The sequence below is a fragment of the Malaclemys terrapin genome, chromosome 7, assembly GCF_027887155.1.
Source record: "Malaclemys terrapin pileata isolate rMalTer1 chromosome 7, rMalTer1.hap1, whole genome shotgun sequence".
In the NCBI taxonomy this organism is placed as follows: domain Eukaryota; kingdom Metazoa; phylum Chordata; order Testudines; family Emydidae; genus Malaclemys; species Malaclemys terrapin.
The window spans coordinates 87,429,358-87,454,992 of NC_071511.1; the positions used below are offsets into that span (position 1 = coordinate 87,429,358).

The 25,635-nt window shown below is 41.9% G+C and overlaps 1 protein-coding gene across 1 annotated transcript; it reads left to right on the top strand.

Annotated features, from left to right (window-relative positions):
- The first annotated feature begins 584 nt into the window (after positions 1-584).
- PPA1 (inorganic pyrophosphatase 1) lies at positions 585-22,298 on the top strand. The gene is made up of 11 exons (XM_054035765.1): positions 585-741; positions 4,222-4,286; positions 9,088-9,141; positions 10,278-10,397; positions 11,811-11,897; positions 12,274-12,400; positions 13,451-13,578; positions 15,218-15,303; positions 17,438-17,507; positions 18,820-18,859; positions 21,925-22,298. Exons 1-11 carry the CDS (start codon positions 678-680, stop codon positions 21,954-21,956), a joined length of 873 nt encoding a protein of 290 aa, XP_053891740.1. The 5' UTR covers positions 585-677; the 3' UTR covers positions 21,957-22,298.
- Positions 22,299-25,635: the final 3,337 nt, after the last annotated feature.

Genomic DNA, 25,635 nt, shown 5'->3' on the forward strand with positions numbered 1-25,635 from the left:
GGGCCCCACATCCACATTAACTACAGACCAAAAGGCAGCCCCAAACTAGTCAATGTGCAGCGGGCTTTGGGATGCAGCAGCACGTGCCACCTGGACCCCGGAGGGGGGCTCACCTTATCGGGGTGCCACATCCTGTCCCTCCTCCAGAGCGGGGCCTGCCCACAGCGATAAAAGGCGACAGACGCGGAGCTCTCACCGCACCAGCTGGGGGTGGAGGGGTGCGGGAAGGTCCCAGTGCAGGAACGGAGGGGATGTAGGGGTTGTACTCTGTAGGGGTTTACCAGCTGTACGCAGCCTGCACCGGTGACCGCGCCACCGGCCGGGGAAAGAAAACGGCCTGATCACTGCGGGGAAAGCCACGTGTGTTCTTGACAGCCCGTTCGAGCGAGGCCGAGAAGAGCGCGCATGCGCACAACTCGCCCGCTGGTGGGCCAGGAGCCGAAGTAGGCGAGGCGTGGGAATGCGTTTGCGCAGCATTGTTCTCCGCGCTAAAACCGTCGGAGGTCTACATCGCCCTGCGCCTGCGCACTGCTGTTCCTGAGGGCTCGCTGGGCAGGGCGCAAGAGGGGGCGAGGCCTGGCGCCTGCGCAGTGCTGTGGCCGGCAGCGCGAGCGTCCCTGGTGAAGGGCTAGTGTGGTGTGGTGTGTGTCAGCGTCTCGTTCGCTGCTTGCGGCACCATGGCCAGCTACAGCGTGGAGGAGCGCGCCAACCCCAACAGCCTGGAGTACCGGCTCTTCTTCAGTGAGTGCGCGGGGCAGGGCGGCGGGCGGGGATCCCGCCCCGGAGGTCGCGAGGCGGCATAGCGTCCCGCTTGGGGGCAGCCTCCCGCCCGTGGCCGCCCCCTCACCTCCGGGGGGCTGGGCTGGGCCCCGCTGACCATATCCTGGCGGAGCTGCCTTGGCACCCCCGCCCCTAGCCGGCCCGGCTGCCGGGCGGGTTAAAGTCTGAGCGCGGCGCAGGTGGGGCTGGCCAAGGTGCCTGCTGCTGTTGCTGCAAACTAATCCCGTAATTGGCTTGTCTCTGCTTCCTGCTCCACCCAGACCTGTCCCCGGGGGAGCGACCTTTAGCCTGGCCGGGCTGCTTAGGGTGGTACCCTGGGGCGCTGGCTTAGGCGGCACCCCGCTCCCAGGGCTCAGCCTGGCACTGGCCGGGTGCAGGGGCTGGTGGGAATGGGGTCACCCATCGTGCAGGGCAGCAACGAAAGCGCTGCTACGTGTCTCGAGCAGCAGTCCTGCCAAAGTCAGCTCGCCTGGGGCAAATATTCTCCTCGTGTACTTTTTTTTAAACATAGAAGGGGTAAAAGGGTGAAAATCTGGGGGGAGGGAGGTATCGTCCACATTTAAATGGATGGGAGAACAGAAAGATCATGGGGGAAACTAGTTGCTTGTAGGACCACGTCCTTGAGATTAGTCTTAAAGGTGCCACAGGACCCTCTGTTGCTTTTTACAGATTCAGACTAACACAGCTACCCCTCTGATACTTGGTCCCTGAGATTGTTCATCATGCACTGATCAGCTCTTCAAAATCCTTCTTTGAAGCCCTAGTTGTTCCCTCAGTGAAGTGGCTACTTCCTCTTATTCTTGACATGACATGTCAAACTGACACCTCTGCTAATGCAATGCAATATTCTCTGCCTACATCTCCTAAATCTTCTGCCTGACTACAGAGAGAGAAGTAGTTCCCAATTGTACCCACTCCTAACTTGTGATAGCTCTCAAGTAAGAACTTGTGCTGGGGGTGAAGGTGAGAACAAAATTGACGCTCTGAGTATTGCATCATCTATTTGGCTTCCTAAGTAGGTGGCTTTCCATGGCTAGGAGTAAAACTGGCCACAAATAACAGACCTGCTCTGTTCCACTTTACCAGAAGAAAATGCTTGACTTAGTACAATGTTCCCAACTCAATTTTCTGAAGGGAGATAGTAGCTAAGAATCCTAGCCGGCTTCTCTAATTTAGCCATTTAAGTGACTAATCTCTTAATGGCTGTCTTAACTGAGATTATGAAACATTTTGTATCCAACACAATCTTTCTAGGAAAGTGATAATCTAGTACTGTATTGTTTAGTAGGAAGAGTTAATATCTAATATTGACCTGCTAGGATTTGAAATTTATTCCATAGAGAAAAAGCAAATACTCTGTCCATGACACTACAAAATCTCTGGGTGATACTAATTTGAAATACACCGGTATGAATAAAAGAACCCTTCCATACTTTCCGACTCATGCAATAGGAGCATGAGAGAAAATGGGGTGGGGAGTTAAAATGAGTATTGCTCAGTCAACAGTAGAAATAGCTGTCTGTTTCACATTGTCTGCATGGGAATGATCAGATTTCAAAAGTCTTACTCTATTGAGAGGGAACCAAACAACAACCTGGTGACTCTCTTAATCTTGAGGGCAACTAGCAAAATAACTCATTTATGCTGGAATAAGTAGGTCTGTAGAAAATACCAGACAACCTACAAACTGAAATTGTTAATTCTCAGATCCCTCAAAGTTCTGTTCTACGCAGCTGTAATAGCAGCACTCTTGCTGTCGTGGCTTTAAATACCAGCTGCAATTTTAAATATGAACTGTACCAGAGTGTGTGAGAGAGCAGAATGTCTACACAGCGTAGAGTGAACTTTCCAGTCCTGGTCTACACTACTACTTTATTTTTGTAGTTTTGCGAACCATTTTGTTTCAGTTTATCGTACATCAAAAATAATAGCCACTTTCTCTGAGCACTCTGATTGAGCTTTAAATTGGTTACTAGCAGGCCTGGGCAGGATAGTCTTGCAAAGATCCTGAAAGAGTGCTGGGCTTGCTGAGCATAGGATTCTGGCTTCATTCCCACTCATACTCTGTCCAGTTATCTGCTAGCTGGGGCAGAAAACAGCTCAGACTTATGCCCCTGCCCCCCGGAAAATTGGTGCAGCAGTGCTAGAAGGGGGTGGAAATGTATGATAATTGTAACCTCATTCATGAGGTTAGCCAATCTTAACTAGCTAGTAGCCTTCAACAATTAATCCTAAAACATGCTGTGGAAAGGCCCTTTGCATGTGCCATATATATTGAAACCACTTTGACTTGCTGGGTGACCTATAGCACTTGGGGGGAGGAGGGAGAGTACAGGTCTTGCTTATTAAAAAGGCTTCTGTATGTAGTTATTAGGGGAGCTTTTAGGATACAGCTCCAAGACAAATTACATCTGCAGGCTAAATAAACCTTGTGGTGGTCTTAAAGTGAATCTAGACCACTTCCTATAAGATCTGGATGTTATTTGCTGCCCTTCTTCCAGCCAGTGTTTGACAATTATCTATATTTATATAATCTTGTGACAGATACAGTCACCTCCATAGGTGTCATTTGACCATTTCCCGTGCCATTTCCCCCACAGATTCTCTAATGTGCCACGTTCTACTTCCATTAGTCCAGGTATCTTTGTCTAACTACTTGAGGGTATTGTACACCTGTGAGATCAACTCCTCCTTAGAGTTTGAAATAGAATGTTTCTATCCGTTGGTTCTTTTAAACTGCGCTGAGATTAGGGAGATAAACACAGCAGCATAATCATGCCTTACTTGGAGAAGTTATGTCTTGTTACTTCCTTCATGTAGTCACAACCCTCTATTTAAAAATAAAAATCCTTTAAAATATTATTTGTGCAAATATTAAGGTGAGCTCTGCAAACTAGTGATGGCTGTTTTTTAATAAATCTTCTCTTGTGCTGTATTTCTGGAGGAAACATGGGGAGTTTTATAAGACCTCTGTTGCAGTAATGGAACTGTAACTAAGGCTGTGTCTACACTACTGCGATAAGTCGACCTACGCTACGCAACTCCAGCTACGTGAGTTGCGACGTACCTTAGGTCGAGTTACCACGGGGCCTATACCACAGGGGCCGACGGGAGAGACTCTCCTGTTGACGTACCTTACTCTTCTCATTGGGGGTAGAGTACAGGGGGTCAACTGGAGAGCGATCTGCTGTTGATTTGGTGGGTCTTCACTAGACCTGCTAAATCGACTGCCAGTGGATCAATCTCAGAGTGTAGACCTGCCCAAAGTAACACTACATCTCTGACACTAGCTTCACCGTTACTATTTCAGGACACAGTCAACATCTTCTAAGCTAGGCATTTGAATAAAGCCAACTTTATAGCCGTAGTAGTTTTTTATTAAATTGTTTTCATTGGTGCTAATTCATCTTTATTTACTAGCTTAATATGTTGTTCTTTCAGAAAATGATAAAGGAGAATACATTTCACCATTCCATGATATTCCAATATATCCGGTTGCTGGCAAGGTAATGAATATGGCTATATTAAGCAGGTTCTTAGCTACCCACTATGAGAACTTACTTATTAGAAATCTATTCCCTCCAGATAGTATTGGTTTCTCCTTTCAGTGCATCTGTGTGGTAAATAACTATGCAACATAAACTATGACGGTAGTTGGCCTCTGGCCAAACAGTGCAACTGCAATCTCTCTGATTGAGCAAACTGGGTTAGGTGGAATCTTACATCATGCTCTTCTTTTCTCTGGTGATAAGGGAAATTCAGTACAAACTTAGTTGTAAAATGTACCTTGGAACTAGTAAATAACTTCTGGTGCCAAGCCACTGAGGCAACTTTATTAACTTAGACATGTGAAATAATATTGTTACTAGTCTTATTAACTGGAAATGGTTGGCTTCATGGATGGGAGCTACAAAAAATGTATACTCTTCTAAGAATGCTAATGCAGAAGAATTTGAAAAGTGATGGCTTAGGCCCTAATACTGTGAGCAGAATCCTTATGTAAAGCTCCACTGAAATTGTTGTACGTCTTCATTGTATCGTTCTGAAGCGCTGCTTAGTTTTGGGGCTAAATTCATAGCAGTATTAGGGCTGCTTTGTGTCACTTTCCCAATGAAGATCTGTCATAATTCCAGTTTAACCAGCTACTAAAGTAACCTCCCAGTGTATGGTCAAATCCTCAGGTTGCACAGAACCACTGCAGTAGCTCCTATAAAACTATCCTGCTCTGAGAGGAGTGTGGCTGAGGAATCCCTGCATTCTCTATGATCCATGGGTGCCATAACAAGTCTTTAGGGTTGTTGGCAGCTCCCGCAACTTAAAATGGTGACTCCAACTTGCTCTCAAGGTCTGGCCCAACTGCACTTTTTCTGCACACCCCACCCTTAACTTTTTTGAATGGCAGCTCAGGACCTTGGGAATGATTTGTTGTGTGGAAGGAATTTTTCATTGTATTTCCCCTCCCCTCCCCCTCGAAATAAGGGTTTTTTAGTACCTCTTCTGGTAATTTTGTCCAAACATTGTTCTAGTTCAGAATTGGCAAAGCTTGTGCTGTGGTGATGGGAGTAGTGTAAGACTCTCGTCAATTACATCTGGAGAACTGACCTTTTTTAAAGTCTCTCAAGCCCCTTGAGCTGCTGTGGTACTTCCACTGACATCCATGAGAGTGCTGAATATGGGTCAAACTCTGTAGCAGAGTTGAAGGTATTTCTGGACTCCGCATTTCAAAATGATTTTTGACAAATTGTGAAATGGCATCAAGTTATGCAATGTCAATACTTGATCAAGATGTTGGCTTCAAATACAAATCTGTGTCACAGGGATGTCTCTTTCCCCTTCCCTCTTTTTTTAAACTCATTCCTCCTCCCCCCTCATGTACTATTTCTAATCTCCTATTATGCAAAGTAATTTGTGGAGGTCAGTCTTACAAAGAGGACCTATAGATGGGAGTAGGGTTGTCTGTGCTGCCTTAACTACTTTTTGTAAAGAGCTGGCTGGGTCATATGCTATTTTCATTTCCACTTGCTATTAGTATTAAAATGTATAGTTTTAAAAAATAGATGAATTATCTGTTAAGATGTTGCACATGCTAAAATAAAAATCTCAGGCTATGCACCAGTCTTTGGCACCCTCAGCATTCCTCCTTCCTCAGTCTAGGAAAGGCAGTTCTCTGCTATTTCAGTGGACCACCGCATATGCACATCAAAACCTCAAGTTTAATACAGGGAAGCTGGAAAACTGTGTCTGAATACAGCCAGTGAAAGCTGCCCAACCTCTCCTTAGATTGTTGTGTTCTGCCTATGGGCTTCTTCTCCATGAAAATTTCCTCTGACATATGGTTTGAGGAAGTAGTGCGCATTTGCGGGGAGTGGGTTAGTATAACCGCATTCTGAGGGTGGTAAGAGAAGAGACAAGAGCCCAGATGATCAGGCAGGTGCATGGTTTGCTAGCTAGTGCTTGCTTTTTACAGTAAACCTTCCTGTTAAAAATATCTTTTCTGACTTATCAGAATTATACCAGTAAAGTAGATACAGACAAACATTTTGGAAGTATTCAATCTATTGACCGGGGAGTTATTGATATAAAGGGAAGATGGGTTGAAACAAAAACTTCTAAGTTTCCAGTAGAGTGTGCAAGACCTCATATGAGCAGAACCAAGATACTTTCAAGACCAACTCCTATGTGGTATGTAAGTTTATGTATAACTTGGGGAGGGTGTTAAGGGGCAGCATTTAGCTGGGTTATAGGGAGAAGACACTTTAAGTTAAGGCCACTCACAAAGAACCATATGCCAAATGTGATGGAGAGCAGAGTCGGCTTGCCCATCAACTTGTGAAAAAGCAACTTCCAAAAACACATTTCTGGAATGTAACTTAAACTAATAAAATACAACGAAAGTTATACTCTCATTCTCTCCAATCTTTCTTGAACTACTTAAAAACAAAAATTGGAGCAGGGGGGTGGGTGTCTATGGAGCAGTGCCTATCAGCTTCAGGATTTGGAGTATTACCCGCTAACTGCCAATCTCAGATTGATAAGCAAGCAGCACACTACATCAGTGTCTGGGAGTGTGCGTACAAAAAGTCACTGGAGAGAAACCAGTGTGATTAATGTTGTACACAACTACACAATGCAGTGTTGACTGTGTTACTTTTCTTTGTATTGCAGGGCTATCTCAGGGAACTTTCCTGGTTACTCTGCTGGTTCGGTAGCTGCTTTGTTAGGGAGTCCAGCTTAGGGCAAAAGGTTACATTACACTGTCTCTAGCTCTTAATCCTGGTATTTTTAAGCTCTTGAGAGGATTGTAAAGTGTTTTTCAGTCTAAGATTTGAGATGTGCTAAACCTATCTGTACATGGGCCTAATATTCAAATGTGAATTCACACTATCTTAATGTAGGTATCAGAGTAGCAGCCGTGTTAGTCTGTATCCGCAAAAAGAACAGGAGTACTTGTGGCACCTTAGAGACTAACAAATTTATTAGAGCATCTAATAAATAAATAAATTTGTTAGTCTCTAAGGTGCCACAAGTACTCCTGTTCTTTTATCTTAATATATTAATCATGCCTTCTAAACCATGTCAAACTCATCCACTTAATTTCCCAAATATGAACTAGCTTCTACATATACACAAGTTTCCAGAAGTTGCCTTTTCTTGAATTTAGCTAATACCCTTCAACCTCCTCTCCCTCCCTTCAAAAGTTATGTTTATTTCCATACACTTAAGCACTGATTTAACAATCACACCTTCCCTACTCTGTTCTGATCCACTGCATTTTCCACACTAATGGATCTTTCTCTCTCCCTCCTTAATAGAGCAATGCACAAACACTACTGGAGCTCTGAACCCAGAGAAAAGAGCCCCTAATATTGAAAGAGTAGGTGTAGTAAACTGAAACTGGAGAACATGTAACATTGACTGCAAACCATCAGTCATCCAACTATGGTGAAATGCAGGTGCAAGGGATTTAGCATCTCTGATATAACTGTTCTGAAACACTAATGCTGCTTAACCTGAGGATTAGATAAACCAATGGTTGATATGGAGCCAGGAGCTGCAGGTGCTCAGCACTTTGAGGGGGGAAAAAAACAAGCCAATCTTATTTGTGGAGGAGGCCTTCTTTTGTATCTTAAAAAAAAAAAAAACTCTGACCTCTGGAGGAAGAAATGACTACTATGGGACTTTCAGAAAAAGTACTCTGTGTTCGTCTAATTCTCTTCTTGGTGGAAGTTTCTTGCCAAGTCCCACCCATAGTCTCAGTACTACAAGAGACCGTTCTATACAGTAGAACCTCAGAGTTACAAACTGACTGGTCAACCACACACCTCATTTGGAACCAGAAGTATGTAATCAGGCAGCAAGAGACCCCCCTCCTCCCTCCCCCCAAAAAGCAAATACAGTACAGTACTGTGTTGAACTATTTTTTAAGGAAAAGTTTAAAAAATTTTTTTTGACAAGGTAAGGAAACTGTTTCTGTGCTTGTTTCATTTAAATTGAGGTGGTTAAAGCAGAATTTTTTTCTGCATAATAGAAAGTTTCAAAGCTATATTAAGCCAACTTTTGAAAGAACAAGCATAACGTTTTGTTCAGTGTTACGAACAACATCCATTCCTGAGGTGCTCATAACTCTGAGGTTCTACTGTATTCCTGACACTCCTTGCACATACTCCATTAAATGTGCCTGAGCTATAGATAGGCATTCTACATCGCAGTAATACAAACTCCACCCTGACTAAAAAAAACAACTAGCGATCTCTGAGATGTTCTGACCATTGTCCCTTCCACTATAAAGATGGCCCATCAGAAGCATTTTTTCTTAGAACTGCCTCAATTATATTCATCCTGCAAATGAAAAATGAAACCTTTTAGTGTCATGGATCTGCTTATGCTTTCTTTGGTCTCCATTTTGTTTCTCACTAGAAACTCACGTGAGATACTTCTTGCTATGTGTTTAATAAAAAACAATTTTAAACTGGTATACTAGTGTCATGGGTTATGTTGCTGAAAAGATGCCTGTTACACCAATAGTGTAAAAATACCCACTGTCAAAATATAACGTACCCTTAATGCTGGGCTTGCACGGAGGAGGAACTTTAGTATGAATGTTGAACACTTTACTGTTGACACTTAAAATCCTGCTGCTCAGTCAGTTATCAAGATATAACAAAATTCTCACTTGTTGGACACAGCAAAATGTGTTAGAACTTCAAAAAACTTGCTGCTTTTGATTAGTTTGTGCTTCCTTTAGAATATGGGGGTGTACTTCTCATTTCAGAGAGATTTTGCTGATCTGCTTCTTGCTCGTTTCAGAATGTGTTCAACATGATTGTGGAAGTACCTCGATGGACAAATGCAAAGATGGAGGTAAGTGGAAGATAAAATCCATAACTGAAGGTCTGGCTGCTTCTAGTTCTTAAATCTCTGGCACTGCTGAATTCTGTGTGGCTTTTTTGAAAGAAAAAAAGTAGTTTAATGTAGTACAACACATTGTTCTAGAACAAGCAGAAGAAAGCCAAGTTAACAGATCTAAATGTAAAACTTTGGTAACTAGCTTTATTATGTATTAATACTGAAGTAAGCAAAATATCATAAAACTTAAAGCTCTGACCAGTGTTGATGTCTCAGTTTAGGTATAACAGTTGCAAAGCACACTTGACTGTATAAAAAGAAATTGCAGAGTATGACCAGTTTTCATAAAACTTAAATCAAAGTTCTACTGTCATTAACTGCTAAATGAACTAGTAACATTGTAATAGTTGGCCAGGATCACTCCTGTGTGAGGTGCAGCCTTCAGTCCAAGACCCAGGTGTTGGTGGAACTTTAAGACTCTTGCTTGAAGCCCCAGATGCCTAGCAGAAGAGACTTTCTCCAGGAAAGGGATTAGTTTGGTCCATACTTCTTGGGTACTGGAATGGCTGCAGGCTATATAACCATAATTTGAGAAGTATGGGTTTGGGTATTAGGAGGAATCGTATATTTTGGAGGGCTTCCACATTCCAGCTTATCTGAATACCTCCCTCAGGAGTAGCCTTCCCTTTATCTCTGGCCCCTGACTAGTTGGATCACTGAGGGAGAGCCTGTATCCTAATAGCTACAATCTGTAATGTATCTTAATCTCCAAGTACGGGTCTCATTCCAAATAGGACTGGTTTGGATCTCATTTTAAGCAACTCTTCCAGAGGCAAAATTTACCCATGATGTCTATAGTATTTATTTTTACTGGCGAACCCAGGCCAAGACTTTCTATGAAAAAGAGGGAAAAAAGCCTCTAGGCATATTTTGGCATTTGCCTGTGTGACCAAACTTTCAAAGGTACTGAATCCAACAGCTTTTGTTGGCTTTGAAGGGAATTGATGGGTTCTCAGCACCCTTACATAAGCAGTCAGGTTTTCAGATTAGATTCAGATTTCTAATTTTGAACATTTGGGACCAGGGAAATTAAATGGTCATTGTTTTAGTTAGGTAAAATACATGCAGGTAACTACATTTGTCTGTTTCAGATTGCAACAAAGGATCCTCTAAACCCAATTAAACAAGATGTGAAGAAAGGAAAGCTGCGTTATGTTGCTAATGTATTTCCTCACAAGGGCTATATCTGGAATTACGGTGCTATCCCACAGGTATTGTATTGTACATATCTTTTTATTGCGGTGGAAACTAGATACTAGCCACACAAACATATTTATGTATTTTAAAAAAATGTGAATGCTACTATGCTAAGAAAACAAGATTTGCTTAATCTATTCAGACTGAAACTGAAATAGCAAATGCTAATGAGGGGAAATATTAGTCAGTAGTGACACTGACAGAATCTCAAGAGGAAGGTAAGTATGCAAATCATGTTGTAAACAAGCTAACAAAAATATAAACTTGCAGCAAAATACCAACGTAGAATAAAACTGGCTTTATACCAGTAATAAAATGTCAGTTGTTAAGCTACAAGGACCCCTACCACCTACCAATTCAGTTGAACAGCACTCTTCAGAAATTAGTAGTAGGTCGATACTCTTAACTGAAGAATGTTGCTACATAAGAATGAATGTTTTAGACATTTGGTAAGTACTCTCTGATGGGAGTGATTCTGTGCCCATGTGTAAGTGTCAGACCCCTGTTGCTTCATCTAATGGTCTGACTTGGATTTCAGTTCCCAGACAAATTCTTCTTAAAAGCAGCCTGTCAGGAGATCCTACACTCAGTTGTGTACAGACAATGAAAAATCATGAAGAGAGTCATTAATGTGTACATTACTTGAAAATGCTTTAGGATCCTATGGCTAATTATACTAAAATCACCTTAGACAAGATGCATTATTAATACTTGCATTCTACTGGGCTTCACATTTGTAATTTGAACAGTCCCGGCCTTTTCTAGAAATAGGCTTTCTATTTCGTGTAAATAAACTAGGTTTTTAGTTAATGTTGTAGCTAACAAAACACATTGTATGGCAACCTGTACAGAATGGATCTCTTCCATACCCTTCTCTGAACTTTGTCCACACACTGCCCTTAAATTCAAACAAATTTTCCATCTTCAAAGAAATGGGTGGACAAATTTGGCTGCCTGCCTGCAAGCATAAAGATGTAAATAATGCCGTTACAAATTCCTTATTTTAAAAGGACTATCTTAACACTGATCTTACTTGTCTCTTAATTATCCTGCTAACCTTCTGTATCCTCCCCTCTGACCTAGGAGGAAGTCAGGTCAGTTCTGATAACGAGAAGTAGTTGGAAAAAAATAGTCAGAGGAAGTGAGCTTGCAGCTTATCCTGATCTAGAAATCCTAGATCCATGGACAAAGTAAACAGGCTATCTTAAAATTGATAAAGTGTAAACAAATGTAAAAAGTGAAAACTTCCTAACCAGCAATCAGAACTGACTTTCTTCCCACTGAAACCCAATGGAGAAACATTCCATCTTAATTAAGCTTCTTCACTAGAAAACTGCTGCCTGCATGAAAAACTCAGTCATCCATTCATGTAAACTTTGAATCTCCGGGATTCTCCTCTAGTTTAAAAATCTCTTTCTCATACGTAGACATGGGAACATCCAGGACATAAAGATGAAAATACTGGCTACTATGGAGATAATGATCCAATTGATGTGTGTGAAATTGGAAGCAAGGTAATGTGCTATCTTACAAAGGATGTTTATTTCTTAGAACTGTAATCTGTTAAATTAACTGACTCCAGAGACTACTTAACTTCTACTTCTGGGTCTTTTATTAAGAACTTGGCTTCTCTTAATGCTGCCACAGAGACTTCTGGTGCTGAAATGTAATGAATCTTAATTCCCCAAATTCATGTTATTCAGGCAAAAGTTCAAGTTAATGGCTACCCAGAGGTGTGATTTACATTAGTTTCCAGCCATTCAGTCTTTTGTATTGATCCTCTTACTGAACTTGTTTTGAATGTTAACTTTTTACTGAATTGTAATTTGTCTTATGTTGCACATCTCATAGCACATTGGTAGAGATAATTAATACATTTTATGTAATTAGGTGTGCTCAAGAGGAGAAGTAATTAAAGTGAAAGTTCTGGGCACACTGGCACTGATTGATGAGGGGGAGACAGACTGGAAAGTAATAGCAATCAATATTGAAGACCCTGAAGCAGCCAACTATAACAGTAAGTAGCAAGGAGGAAGGCATTGTTTTGGCTTTTTACTTACCCAACTGGCGGTTTTGAACAGAATGTTCCTTCATACTAGAAAAATCTGCATTTAAAATCCATAGAGCTAGATTTTAGCCAGCGTCTGCATAGGGCCTTGGCAAAGCAAGGTGAACACAACCCCCTTTTTCACTCCTACCCTGCTTCCTGTGCCAAGGGATCTACATATTCCTAGAAGTAGTGCTGGCCTAGGCAGCAGAAGGGTGCACTGGATCAGCACAGTACTTTATCACCTCTGCTGGTAGAGGTCGCTTGGAAGCTTCCAGTGGGAGCTGGTTACCCTTGTGCAGCCAAAACCCTGAGGGAAGGTGAGAGTGGAAACTCTGCTGAGGGTGAATTGCATACACAGCACTTATAAGATTTTGCTGGCACAATTTGCACCTCTGAGTAACAGCTGACTTGATCAGGTCCATACAGCTAATTGAGCATGAGGTGTCTGACAAAACACATCTAAGTTCTCCACTCAAGTTTCTCCTGACTAAACGTCAGAATTCCTTCTGCCCCTTCTCCCCTGAAAATCAGAAAAGATTCCAGTAAAATAACTTGGGCTAATCTGACCTATTAAAGGTTATCAATAAACTATCTTTGGAAAAATAACTCTTCTATGCTTTTGACAGGTGGATATACTGTGAGGATCAACCATCCTCAAATCTGACTTCTTGCCCTCTCAAATGAACTTGTTTCTTGGCTTTTTAGCATAAACTTGGGCAGGGAGGTAAATCTTGTTCTTCTCAGATATCTAAAATCCACTCTATCTTAAATTGACTTATAGCAGCATAGCCAAACTTGTCCCTAACAAATGACTTCTCATGAGAGCTAGGCATACACTGTCTAGGAGATGTTTCAGGTCTTATACTGTAGCCAACAATCATAATGCTTATTTTCCTCAGTAGTGCCAGACTCAAAGGTGGTCTGGACAAAAGAATATTATACGTATTGCATAGACTAGTTTAAGACTGCACCTATTTGCATGATAAAGAAGAGTTTTTTTTCCCCCCCTCCTGTTAGATATTGATGATGTCAGAAAGATGAAACCTGGATACCTAGAAGCTACGGTGGATTGGTTTAGAAGGTACAAGGTACCTGATGGGAAGCCAGAAAACCAGTTTGCATTTAATGGAGAATTTAAAGACCGGGTAATGTAACCGCTTCTTCATTATCTGTAGAACCAATCTGATTGTCCAAAAAGCACATTACAGTTGAGGAACAATAGTCTGTACATTAAGAGTGAGGCACATATTGCATACTTAAATGCTAGTGTGACTGCAAAACTGAAGTTTCACTTGAAAACCTAAGCCACTTGACTAAGCTTTATTTTATCTACAGTAATAGAAATCACTGATTTATATCCCTTCTAGCTCTCTCCAACCCCATCTTCATTTTGCTTGCTCGCAGAAACCTTACATCCTAAGGTGCAATGCACCTGTTGAACACCTCCAGCTGTTGGAAACCACACATAAAATAGGTGTATCCCTCTACAGGAGGATCACTCCAGAACACTGGACCTTCTGGCATACAACCAGCACAGTAACTCCCATGCCTTTCTATTGGCATGTAGAGCTTAGCCAGAACAAAAGGGGCATGACTGGGGCTTCCCTCTGTCTCACTGATCTTTTCCTTTTCCTCCCTCCCCCACCTTCGTCTTGGCCTGTTAGAGCCCCCTAGCGGGTGATAAAAGCACACAGGTAGCCCATGAAGACTGGGTGGTGAGCTTGTGTACGTACCTTTCTCCTTCAGACGTGTTGTCCTAATTTGCTATAGCCAAGGAGCTGACTTACTACTTCTAAGTTACTGTATGGTCGTACATATATTCCAAAATTCTTACCGATTTCCTCAGGGTGTAAGGGTTTTGTTTTGATAGCATCCCTCTTTCCAATTATTTCTAACTAGCGAAACAAGAATTTTAAAAAATAATCTTTTAACCATATTCACTGAGCATTTCACTTGTCTTTGACTATAACCATTGCATTACTAGTTTCACTTTCTGGATCATATGCTAGAAAAGGATTCCTGTGTGTCAGGCTACACATGAGTCTAAAAAATACAGTATTTTGAATTTAAATGTTTGTGTAAAAGAAAAAATGTTAAAACAATTTTTGCCTAAAAATTATTTGGAAATGTCCCCTTCCTTTAAATATTCAGTAAATGTTTCCAAAAACTGACCAATGTCTTGGCTCCTCTACATAGCTATAGTTATTTTTTCCTGTCCCACCCATCCTCTTAGATACAAAGTACGGCAACATCTAAGAGTTTGCTTAAACTAGGGTTGGAGGATAGAGGTTAGGTCAGGTTAAGCCAACAATGTTAGCAAACATCAACCTATTTCACTAACATAGACGCTCTGTTAGTGAGAGGGGAAAATGGCCTTATGGTAAAGGTACTGGACTGAGATCAGAGTTCAGTTCCTCTGTGTGCCATACACCTACTATGTGGCCTTCAGCATCTTGATTCCATCTTAAAATAGAAATTTTATAATCCCCCATTTTGTCTGTGAAGGTGTTTGGGGCAAGCACTGTGTCTTACTAGGAATCCGTACAATACCCAGCACAAAGGGGCCCTAATCTTACTTAGCAGCTCAAGCTGTTACTATAATACTAATAGTGACAGAGGGCAAAATAATAGTAGAGATACTTAGTCGTTTATAGCAAGAAAATTTGCTCTTCTAAAATATCTACTGTAAACATTAGGCTCTGCCGGTTCCTATCTAAATGACAGAATGGGGGATCATTAGAGTATTTGCCAGTAATATGGAATTTTTTTTTTTTTTAATTTTAGGACTTTGCAATTAACATCATCAAAAGCACTCATGAACACTGGACAGCTCTAGTATTTAAAAAAACAGATGGAGGAGAAATCAATTGGTAGGTTACAACTCCTCTGTTACACTGCTTTTTTATTAAAAATTCTCAGCAAATGGGAGTAAACAGAAGAAGTCTTTATTAGGGGTTTAAAAAGGGCTCCAGAGGTGATCCCGGGAATTACAGGCCTGTAAGCCTGACTTCAGTACCGGGCAGACTGGTTGAAACTATAATCAAGAACAGTATTGTCAGACATCAGTGGTCTTTTTTGATCGCGGACCCCATCAGTAAAAAATTTTTGAGCACACACCCCCTGCTGCACCGAAGCCAAAAAAACCCCCTCAGACTCCCACCCAAACTGCCGAAGCAAAAAAAAAACCAAAAAAAACCCCTGCTCTTCCCGCCGCGCACCCCCAAGGATCCTCTTGCGTGCACCCCACTTTGGAGACAACTGATATAGATGAACATAATTTGTGGAGGAAGAGGCAACATGGTTTTAGTAAAGGGAAATCATGCCTCACCAATCTATTAGAATTCTTTGAGGGGGGTCAACAAGCATGTGGACCAAGGGGATCCAGTGGATATAGTGTACTTAGATTTTCAGAGAGCCTTTGACAAGCATGGGGCGGGGGTCGCTAGCTGGAGGATTCTCTGCGACTTGAAGTCCTTAAATCACAGGATTTGGGGACTTCAACAGCTGAGTTAAGGGAAAGGGGGTGGGTCAGCTTTTGTGGCCTGCATCATGCGGGAGGTCAGACTAGATGATCATAAAGGTCCCTTCTGACCTTAAAGTCTATGAGTCCCTCACCAAAGGCTCTTATGCAAAGTAAGCTGCCACAGAATAAGAGGGAAGTGCTCTCATGGACTGGTAACTGGTTAAAAGATAGGAAACAAAGGGTAGGTATAAATGGCCAGTTTTCAGAATGAAGAGAGGTAAATAGTGGTGTCCCCCAGGGGTCTGTTCTGGGACCAGTCCTATTCAACATATTCATAAATGATCTGGAAAAAGGGGTAAACAGTGAGGTGGCAAAATTTGCAGATGATACAAAATTACTAAAGATAGTTAAGATCCAGGCAGACTGCAAAGAGCTACAAAAGGATCTCTCAAAACTGGGTGACTGGGCAACAAAATGGCAGATGAAATTGCATTTATCAACATTAAAAGTAATGCACATTGGAAAGCATAATCCAATAAACTATACATATAAAATGCTGGGGTCTAAATTAGCTGTGACCACTCAAGAAAAAGATCTTGGAGCCATAGTGGATAGTTCTCTGAAAACATCCACTCAATGTGCAGTGGCAGTCAAACAAGCGAACAGAATTCTGGGAATAATTAAGAAAGAGATAGATAATAGGACAGAAAATATCATATTGCCTCTATATAAATCCATCGTATGCCCACATCTTGAATACTGTGTGCAGATGTGATCGCCCATCTCAAAAAAGATTCATTGGAATTGGAAAAGGTTCAGAAAAGAGCAACAAAAATGATTAGGGGTATGGAACGGCTTCTGCATGAGGAGAGATTAATAAGACTGAGACTTTTCAGCTTGGAAAAGAGACGGCTAAGAGGAGAGATGATTAAGGTTTATAAAATCATGACTGGTGTAGAGAAAGTAGATAAGGAAGTGTTGTATACTACTACTCCTAACACAAGAACTAGAGGTCGCCAAATGAAATTAATAGGCAGCAGGTTTAAAACAAATAAAAGGAAATATTTCTTCACACAGCACAGTCAGCCTGTGGAACTCCTTGCCAGAGGATGTTGTGAAGGCCAAGACCATAACAGGGTTCAAAAAAGAACTAGATAAATTAATGGAGGATAAGTCCATCAATGGCTATTAGCCAAGATGGGCAGGAATGGTGTCCTTAGCTTCTGTTTGCCAGAAACTGGGAATGAGCGACAGGGGATGGATCACTTGATGATTACCTGTTTTGTTCATTCCCTCTGGGGCACCTGGCACTGGCCACTGTCGGAAGACAGGATACTGGGCTAGATGGACCTTCAGTCTGACCCAGTAAGGCCGTTCTTATGTTACCCTAGTGTTAGCAACTTACTCTGTAGCTTGTTCAAAAACTGAGCCTTCAGCCTGTTTTTTTTTTTTTTAAATGGGCAACCTTAACACCTTTAATGCTGTTGTCTAATACTTTTGGGGAAAGAACTTCGCTCTCACGATTCACCTTTCTCTTCTAGTGCAAATACAACTGTGTCAGACAGCTCCTTTTGTATTAGTCAAGAATCTGCTAAAGCTACTGTGGAAGCAGTAAGTACAAATAGATTTGGGTATCTTTATTTTTTAATAATACCTGGTGTCTGTGATTATAAAGAAAAGACCAAAGGAGTTTAGGCGGTACACTAAAAAAACACTTTTTCCCTGTAGGAACAGCTTGTTGTACTGGCTAAAATCACTCTGGATGGCCAAACTAAGCATGAACTTTTTAGTAAGCAGAGGTGCATGGGTGTACAGAAACTCAAACACCTTTTTCAGGGTTTCTACTTGCCCGACTCATCTGGGGATGGAATCTCTCTTGAAACATTGTTCTACCTGGAGCAAAGTACTTTTTTTTGTATCCACTCATGTAAATGACTTGAGGTTAAAATGTATAAAGAACTTTTTGAAAATTAATACCCAAGACATAACATGAGCTTCAGTTTTTAAAGTATAGGCTATCCTTTGCCATCAGAATGCATGATATTTGCAACGGAATGACTCCCAAAGGACTCCTTTCTGATTCCTTGAATATTTCCTGTCAAATGCATTGTCTGACATCTAATGTGTACTGCATTAATCAAAACTTCTAAATAGGTGAGGAATTCAGGTACTTCAGAATATTTGGCTATACCTGTAAGTCTGGAGTTCCACAATATTTGGCAATTTCTAATAGAAGTGATGCAAAAAATTGTGAATGGATAGGTAATGAAAAAAATCCTTTCGATGTTAAAATAATTCTGATCAGAAGCAGAGGCCAGTTATAAATAGATGAAGAAATAAACCTGTTTAACTTACTCTGGTTTCTAAAAGTGTCATGTTATAGCTGTGTCAGAACTACCTGGTAAAATTCTGAGGCTAGAACACTTCATTAGGTTGTGGACTGGAATTGTCACCAGCCACAATACTTTTCCGTCTTATCACTAGGAAAGCAAATACTCCTTGGGAAATATTAAACCTTGAATCCAAAACTAATTCTAAATGTCCTTTGCTCTTGTTTTTTTGGAATCCAGTATTGGGACATAAAATAGCTATGGCTGCAGAAAGACAATAGCCTATTATCTCCTTGCCTTTGTAGAAGTAGATACGCCTAGTGCAGAATGCCACCAAAAAATAGCTGGCTTGATTACTTCCATATTATCTAGAAGCTGTGCTGATTTACAGAATACTGACAATATATAGCTGTGTTCTTCATCACCCATAGTTCTCCAATATTGGTGGTATGAATCTCTCCATATTCATATAGTCTGGATTTTAAATCTAGTTTAGTAAAGAGAGGGCTTTGTGAACACCCAGAAGCACAGCAGTCTCCAGATCTTAATAGATTCCATAATCATAAGCCATTAATGCACTTCTTACTTATCAGGTACCACCTTGTGGAACTGCCAATACAATACCACCTGAAGGTAAGCCTTAAAACCTATATCTCATTCCAAAGTGACTTTAAGAAGTGTTAAGAGATATTCTATAGGAAAATATTTGCAGTCAATTTTTAAGTATGGTAACATTTTTTTAAAAGCATTGGAAATAAACTAAAAGCTTTATTTAGAACTCTAGATTTTGTAAGTAACACTGTTTAAAAATGTCTGAACAACTTTTCCACTGTGTTAACTCCTAATTTTGTACATGTGAAGATGCTGCAGCAACTGCTGTTTGAATAGCTTTAACAAGAAGAGAGGAAGGAATACTGAGATTAGTAGGTTTCTTGAGCTTTAGGAAAGGCACTCCAGAGGACTGAAAGCATAGTGAATGCAGCAGAACGCACACCTCTCTACTTTATGCAAAAAAAAAAAGTGAAAGGGGAAGATTTTACAGTAGTAGTGTAACATATATTCATTAATAGTGCGATGTATAAGTGAGCTGAAAAAAGAGGCTTGATTTCACACCCCCAGGAGCCAGAAGTAACAAAAACCAGACAAGTTGCCAGAACAGCAATACTCTCTCTTGTCAGTTTCTAAAACATTTGTTACTGTGTGACTGGTTCATTAAAGATACAAGCATATTCAATGAGGCAAAAGCATTTTTAAACTTGTAATTGGATATTCCTAGTAACATTAAATGGGTTCACTGATTGATGCCAGTACTGAAGCAGCTGTCACAACTATAAGCATTCTTTGGTCATCCATCTTTTTTTTTTTTTTTTTTTTTTTTTTATATATATATATGACGCTATAACATGTCTGTAATCTTAGAATCTTGAGGCTGCTAGCACCAATGCAGTCCTAGAGTAAGTCTGTTACTAAAACCTTTTCACAGATTGCTTTACTTCAGGAGTTGTGGGATCATAACTATGTAATAAGGAGAAATGCCTGAAATGAGCTGCCATCTTGAAGCCCCATCACCCCATAAAGGGATCAGTCTCCACAAAAAACTTTTTTGGGGTAATGCTCCCAACTCCATGGCTCAGGATTCAATGAAATCTAAGAGCCCTTTTTGCACCTTTGTCTAATCAGTGGGTAATCAAAATGGCTGCCTTGTTGCCAAGGAAGGTCTAGTGTAGTAATTAAGTTCTAAAGTAACAAGTATGAAGTTTGCTTAAGAAGGGGGAAACACAGATTAAACTTTCTTGTTAACAAACGGCTTGGCTACACTTGCAGATGTAGAGCGCTGGGAGTTAAAATCAGCCTTCAGAGACAGCAGCAGGGAAAACACTGCCGTGTGTTTACACTGTCAGCTGCAAGCGCAGTGGCATGGCCCCATTAGCAGCTCTTGCAACGCCACAGTGCATTGTGGTTGCTATCCCAGCGTGCAACTGACTGCAGTGTGTTTTTTCAAATGGGGTGTGTGTGTGGAGTGTGACGGAGTGTATTGTGTGTATGTGGGGGGCGGAGAGTGTCAGCATGCTGTCTTGTAAGTTCAGATGGCAGCAGACCCCCACCCCGATGCACAAAAGCCTCAGCAGCAGCAGCATTCAACAGTAATGGTTTGCTTTGTGTCCTGGAGCAGATACGCATGCTGGCTGTCAGAAACGGAGCTTTGAAAGGGGATACTTGCATGTCTGCAGCCGAGTTCTAAACAATGACCAAAGTGGCCACCTGACTTCAGGGGATTATGGGATGTTTCTGGAGGCCAATCACAGCGCAGTAATGCAACATGTCCTCCACACTGACACCCGGGGCATCTCACCCAGGGTGCAGCAAGCTTTATGTTTCTTGTGGAGGTGGATTACCAGGAGGGCTCCAGCTGCAGAGTCCAGGAGCTCTAAGTGCTTTGCCTGTGGACACCTCAGGAGTTACGGTGCCTGGGGCTGATTTAAAGCGCTCTAACTTGCAAGTGTAGCCAGGCCCTTAGTTTGGAGAGAGTACTAGTGTGATAAATGAAGTGGGGGTAGCTCCCTTTGATGGACAGCCAGCCAGCTAGCTGTGAAATTCATCTTGGTGGCTGTTCTTTACTTGCTTTACCTGTAAAGGGTTAAAAAGTCCCCCAGTAAAGAAAAAAAAGTGGGCACCTGACCAAAAGAGCCAATGGGAAGGCTAGAACTTTTTAAAATTGGGAAAGAAACTTTCCCTTTGTCTGTTGGTCTCTCTGGGCTGAAGAGATAGGGCAGCAGGAATACTGTGTAAAGTTTGAACCAGATATAAAAATCATCAAATCATATCTAGAACTACTTTTAACAACCCAAATATGTAAGTAAATTAGAAATGTTTAGGAAGACGCAATTAGGTTTATTTCTGTTTTTTTTTTTTTTTTTTTTTTTTTTTTTAAGGCTTGTGAACTTCTCTGTGCTAACCCGATGCTTTTGTTTGCTTATAACCTTTAAGGTAACCCCCAAGAAAGCTGTTTTGGGTGTTTAATTTAAGTTTCTTTCCCAAGTGTCCAAGTGCCCACTTTTTTTCTTTACCTGGGGGACTTTTTAACCCTTTACAGGTAAAGCAAGTAGAGAACAGCTACCAAGAGGGATTTTACAGCTAACTGGCTGGCTGGGTGTCCATCAAAGGGAGCTGCTACCTCCTCTCTCACCCCCTCCCGCCTTTTCATTTATCACAGCTAGTCAGGAACTCTTCTGGAATTTTTAAGTATTTAGTACTGCCCTAGAGCTTGTGCAGAATGCTTGATCTGCACTATTGTGTAAAAACATTAAAGTACAGTGACTGCAAACATCAGGGTGGCTTAGCTAATTTTAAGGCTGTATTGTTACTGTTCTAATTGCTTCTCTACTTAGCAATACTGATAAAATGCCAAAAAGAGTCTTGCTCCCATTAATAGCAAAGCTTCCACTGACTGCAGTGGGAGCAGAAGCAGTTTCAAAATCACATTTGACAGTCCAGGGTTGAGGAAATTTAGTAAAGTTTGAAAGAATTGGTTGGTAAGTAACTCCTAATAGCCTCAGGCAGATAACACTGGGTCCACAAACTCTTCTGTAGAAATATTAATGGTCTGTGGGGTCCTGGAGAATTTGAACTAAATGTACAATGATAACTGAATTTAAACCTTTTTTTCTCTTCTCCCCCCACCCCTTTTCTGACTACAGTGGACAAGTGGTTCTATGACCAGAAAAATTAAGACCTAAAGGTTGAAATGCCTACATTTCTCCTACCAGGAAGCCCTAAGTTGGGGGTGGGGAGGAACGAGAAATACTAGCTTACAGTTCCAGAGGAAAAAATGGTCTTATCCTAGGTAACTTATTATAACAGAATTGCATATCTACCAATGATGTCATGTTCAAGATGTACCAAAGACATGTGGAGACTAAAAGCAATCATTTTGTAAAAGAGCAGCTTCACGTGTCTTAATATGTATCTTTATACATCACGACAATAGTTGTTCAACTCAATTGTGTACAGAATACTTGATGGGTGTTCACTGTATGTTAGTACGAAATAAAAATTATTTTGCTGAAATTCATTCTGTGGATTCCTGTCTCCTCCTCCTCTCCCCTCCCAGTATTCTGTCTAAACACAAAGCTAGTCTGCTGAATCAAATAAGCCTTTAAAAACAAATTTCTTCTATCAAGAGACAAAGACTGTATATGTTCATCTTGTGCTTCACATCACAAAGATTCTGTGGAGGAGGGACCTGACTCTTAATTTCAGTGATTGTACAAATGTGGTGTCTCTGCTTGGAAAAATGCAAATACCTAGACCCTCAGGTTAGCAGGACTCAACTGCCATGGCAGTTTTTAATTACAAACCACTTACTCCTGTGCATCAGCTAGACCTTAAAGCACAGAAACCTTTGCTTGAGTATATTAACTTACACAAATTTAAACAATTCTAAGTGCTGTTGTTGCAAGTAATTTAATATTACTAAAACTGAACAGTTAGCAGAAAATTCTATTTACTTCACACCGGGGTGGATACAAACTGATTAAAACAAAAAAATCTAACCTGATTTAAATACATTTTGATAGTCTTTTATTTAAATAGAGGTTTGTTTGTTTTTAAATAAACCTATTTAAAATTCTGAAACTGACAACCTATGTTAAGATTTAAACCAGGGGTCTCAAAATCAATTTACCTTAGGGCCAGTGCCAGTCCTCAAATCCTACCAGTGAGCCAATGTCATTCATGCTGCCCAGAACCCACCCCCCAAAAACTCTGCCCCCCCCCAGCTGCCTAAGGCTCTGGGACGGAGTTTGGGTGGGGGAGTATCAGAGGGGTAGCCTTGTTAGTCTGGATCTGTAACAAGCAACAGAGTCCTGTGGCACCTTATAGATTAACAGACGTATTGGAGCATAAGCTTTCGTGGGTGAATACCCACTTCATCAGACGTATGGGTGGGGTAGGAGGTCTGCATAGGGGATTGGGGTGCAGACTCTGGGAGGGAGTTTGGGTGCAGAAGGGGTGAGAGGTTGGGCTCTGGGAGGGAGCTTGGGTGGGGGAGGGGATCTGGGATGCAGGCTTTGGGATGGAGTCTGGGGGCTGGGGATGGGGTGCAGACTGGGAGGGGGTATGTAGAGAGGGGGTGGAGGGTGCCACTTATGTGGGGCTCCAAGGCAGGGTGGGCCAGGGGGCCTCCACAAGCTTCAGCTCCCAGGCACCGACCCTGCAGCATCCCATTGGCCTGCCCCTGGGCTGCAGGGAGGGGCCAGCAGTCACTGGAGTGAGCAGGCAGATGTACTGCCTGGGCTCCTGAGGGGGGAGTGCCCTGGGGTGGCAGGTGGGACCACAGAAGAGACCCGGCCCCAAAACTGCTGGAGCCCTACAGGCCATATTGGGGAGGCTTGTGAGCCGCAGATGGCCTGCGGGCCGGGAGTTTGAGACCACTGGTTTAAACTATTAAAATATTTATAGATACTTAGCAATACATTTTTGTGGCTAAACTTTTTTTAAAAAGTCAAACCTCTGAACTGGTGGCTAAGTACTTGGAACCAGAGTTTGAAGTACTAAATCAATGTTTGATGGCAGGAGCTTCTGCAACTGCAGAGAGATTGTCTCTTTGGTTTATTCAACTAGCTCAGCTCAATGACTAGTTTATTGCCTCCTTAACTTTGAATGGGGGAGTTGAAAGTGCAGAAAACCTTGTTTTCCTATTCCCATCTCTGAATAAAAACTAGTGTGAGGAGGAGATTTACTAGTTCTAAAATCTTGAAGGACATTGTTTCCAGTCACCATCAGTTCAATACACTAACTATAAATATTTCCTTTGTTTTTAATAAATCACTTAGTTTTATATGCAAAGCCTATTTTGATTACTTTCTTCTTATGTATCAGCACATTTAAGAATTGTAACTAATAAACAGTTTTAAAATGCTGTTTTATGCATTTAATTGAATTTGAGTTTTCATCCAAACAAAGTTTGACACAAATCTTGTAGTAAAAATGAATCAATCCTTTTCTAAAATAATAAAAATGTAAATTAAGAATCTGAATACATTTTAAGCTATGTAATTGCTTAATATATGTATATAGAGTGTATTCTCCAGGTTAGCAAAAAGAAGCAGAAAATAGTGTTAAGACTAGATTTAGTTGTAAATCCAATACATTGTAATGGTTACCATTAATTTTTGCATTTTACTTTTTAAAAAAATCTTTAAATCACACACATAATCTGATTTAAATATTTTTATTTAAATCAGTCCACCCTGCTTTATAAACTTGCTGCATAGATGGTTTTGCTGTTTTTGTTGCTGACCAATTGCTTTTGCTCCAGCACTGCTATAAGCACCGGTCTGAGGGAGTTTGAGCACAAAAGTCCTCCAACTCCACAAGAGGGTGTTTCAGATTTTCAACCCAAGGAGAGAGTCTCCTTTTCTGGGGACTTTTGTTGAAAACAGCACCAGCTCTCATGGTCCATGGGTGGCATGTAAAGGGTGACAAACAAAGTATTGCAGTTTAGGCACTGGACTGCAACTCAGAAATCTGGGTTCAGTTCCTTGCTCTACTAGATTCCCTGTTTGACCTTGGCCAAGTAATGCCCAGCCGGGGGCGCAGGGTCTGGAGGCTGCCCGGCAAACCGTGAAGCCAGTAGCGCTCGGGCTTCGGGCAGCCCCCATTCCTCCAGATCCTGCGCCCCCGGCCGGGCACTTCCCCTCCCGGGCTCCGGCGGCGCAGGATCTGGAGGTATGGGGGCTGCCCAAAGCCCGTAGCGCTCGGCTCTTAAACAGAGCCGAAGAGTCGGGGAGGAGCAGAGCCGCCATGGCCGGAGGCTCTGCTCCTCCCCTGACTCTTTGGCTCTGTTTAAGAGCCGAGCTGCCTGAGCGCTACCGGCTTCGGGCAGCCCCCATGCCTCCGGATCCTGTGCCGCCGGAGCCCGGGAGGGGAAGTGCCCGGCCGGCGGCTGGGGTCCGGAGGCAAGGGGGCTGCCTGAAGCCCACAGCGCTCGGGCAGCTCGGCTCTTAAACAGAGCCGAAGAGTCAGGGGAGGAGCAGAGCCGCCGCGGGAAGGGAAGTGCCCGGCCGGCATTTTCCCGGACATGTTTGGCTTTTTGGCAATTCCCCCCGGACGGGGGTTTGATTGCCGAAAAGCCGGACGTGTCCGGGAAAAACTGGACGTATGGTAACCCTAATGGATATAGTCTGAGTCCAAAGAGATTTAAACAGTCAAATCAGAGTGCCATCTGTGAAGGATTTCCCTAACCTGCAGCTTTGAATTTTCAAAATGTCCAGGGTCCACGTTCCTAAAATAATAGCACTTCTGCTCTTTGACTACTGTTCTTTAAAGCTCTTATTTATTGCTGTTTCTCAGGAAGGTGCCTTAAAAAAAGCTAATTTAAATAATATGTACCATTTCCAAATTGTCTT

Coding starts and splice junctions, on each gene's coding strand:
- PPA1 (XM_054035765.1), top strand. CDS start 678: ATGGCCAGCTACAGCGTGGAGGAGCGCGCCAACCCCAACAGCCTGGAG. Junction 9,142..10,277: donor GGACAAATGCAAAGATGGAG/GTAAGTGGAAGA, acceptor TGTCTGTTTCAG/ATTGCAACAAAGGATCCTCT. Junction 18,860..21,924: donor CAATACAATACCACCTGAAG/GTAAGCCTTAAA, acceptor TTCTGACTACAG/TGGACAAGTGGTTCTATGAC.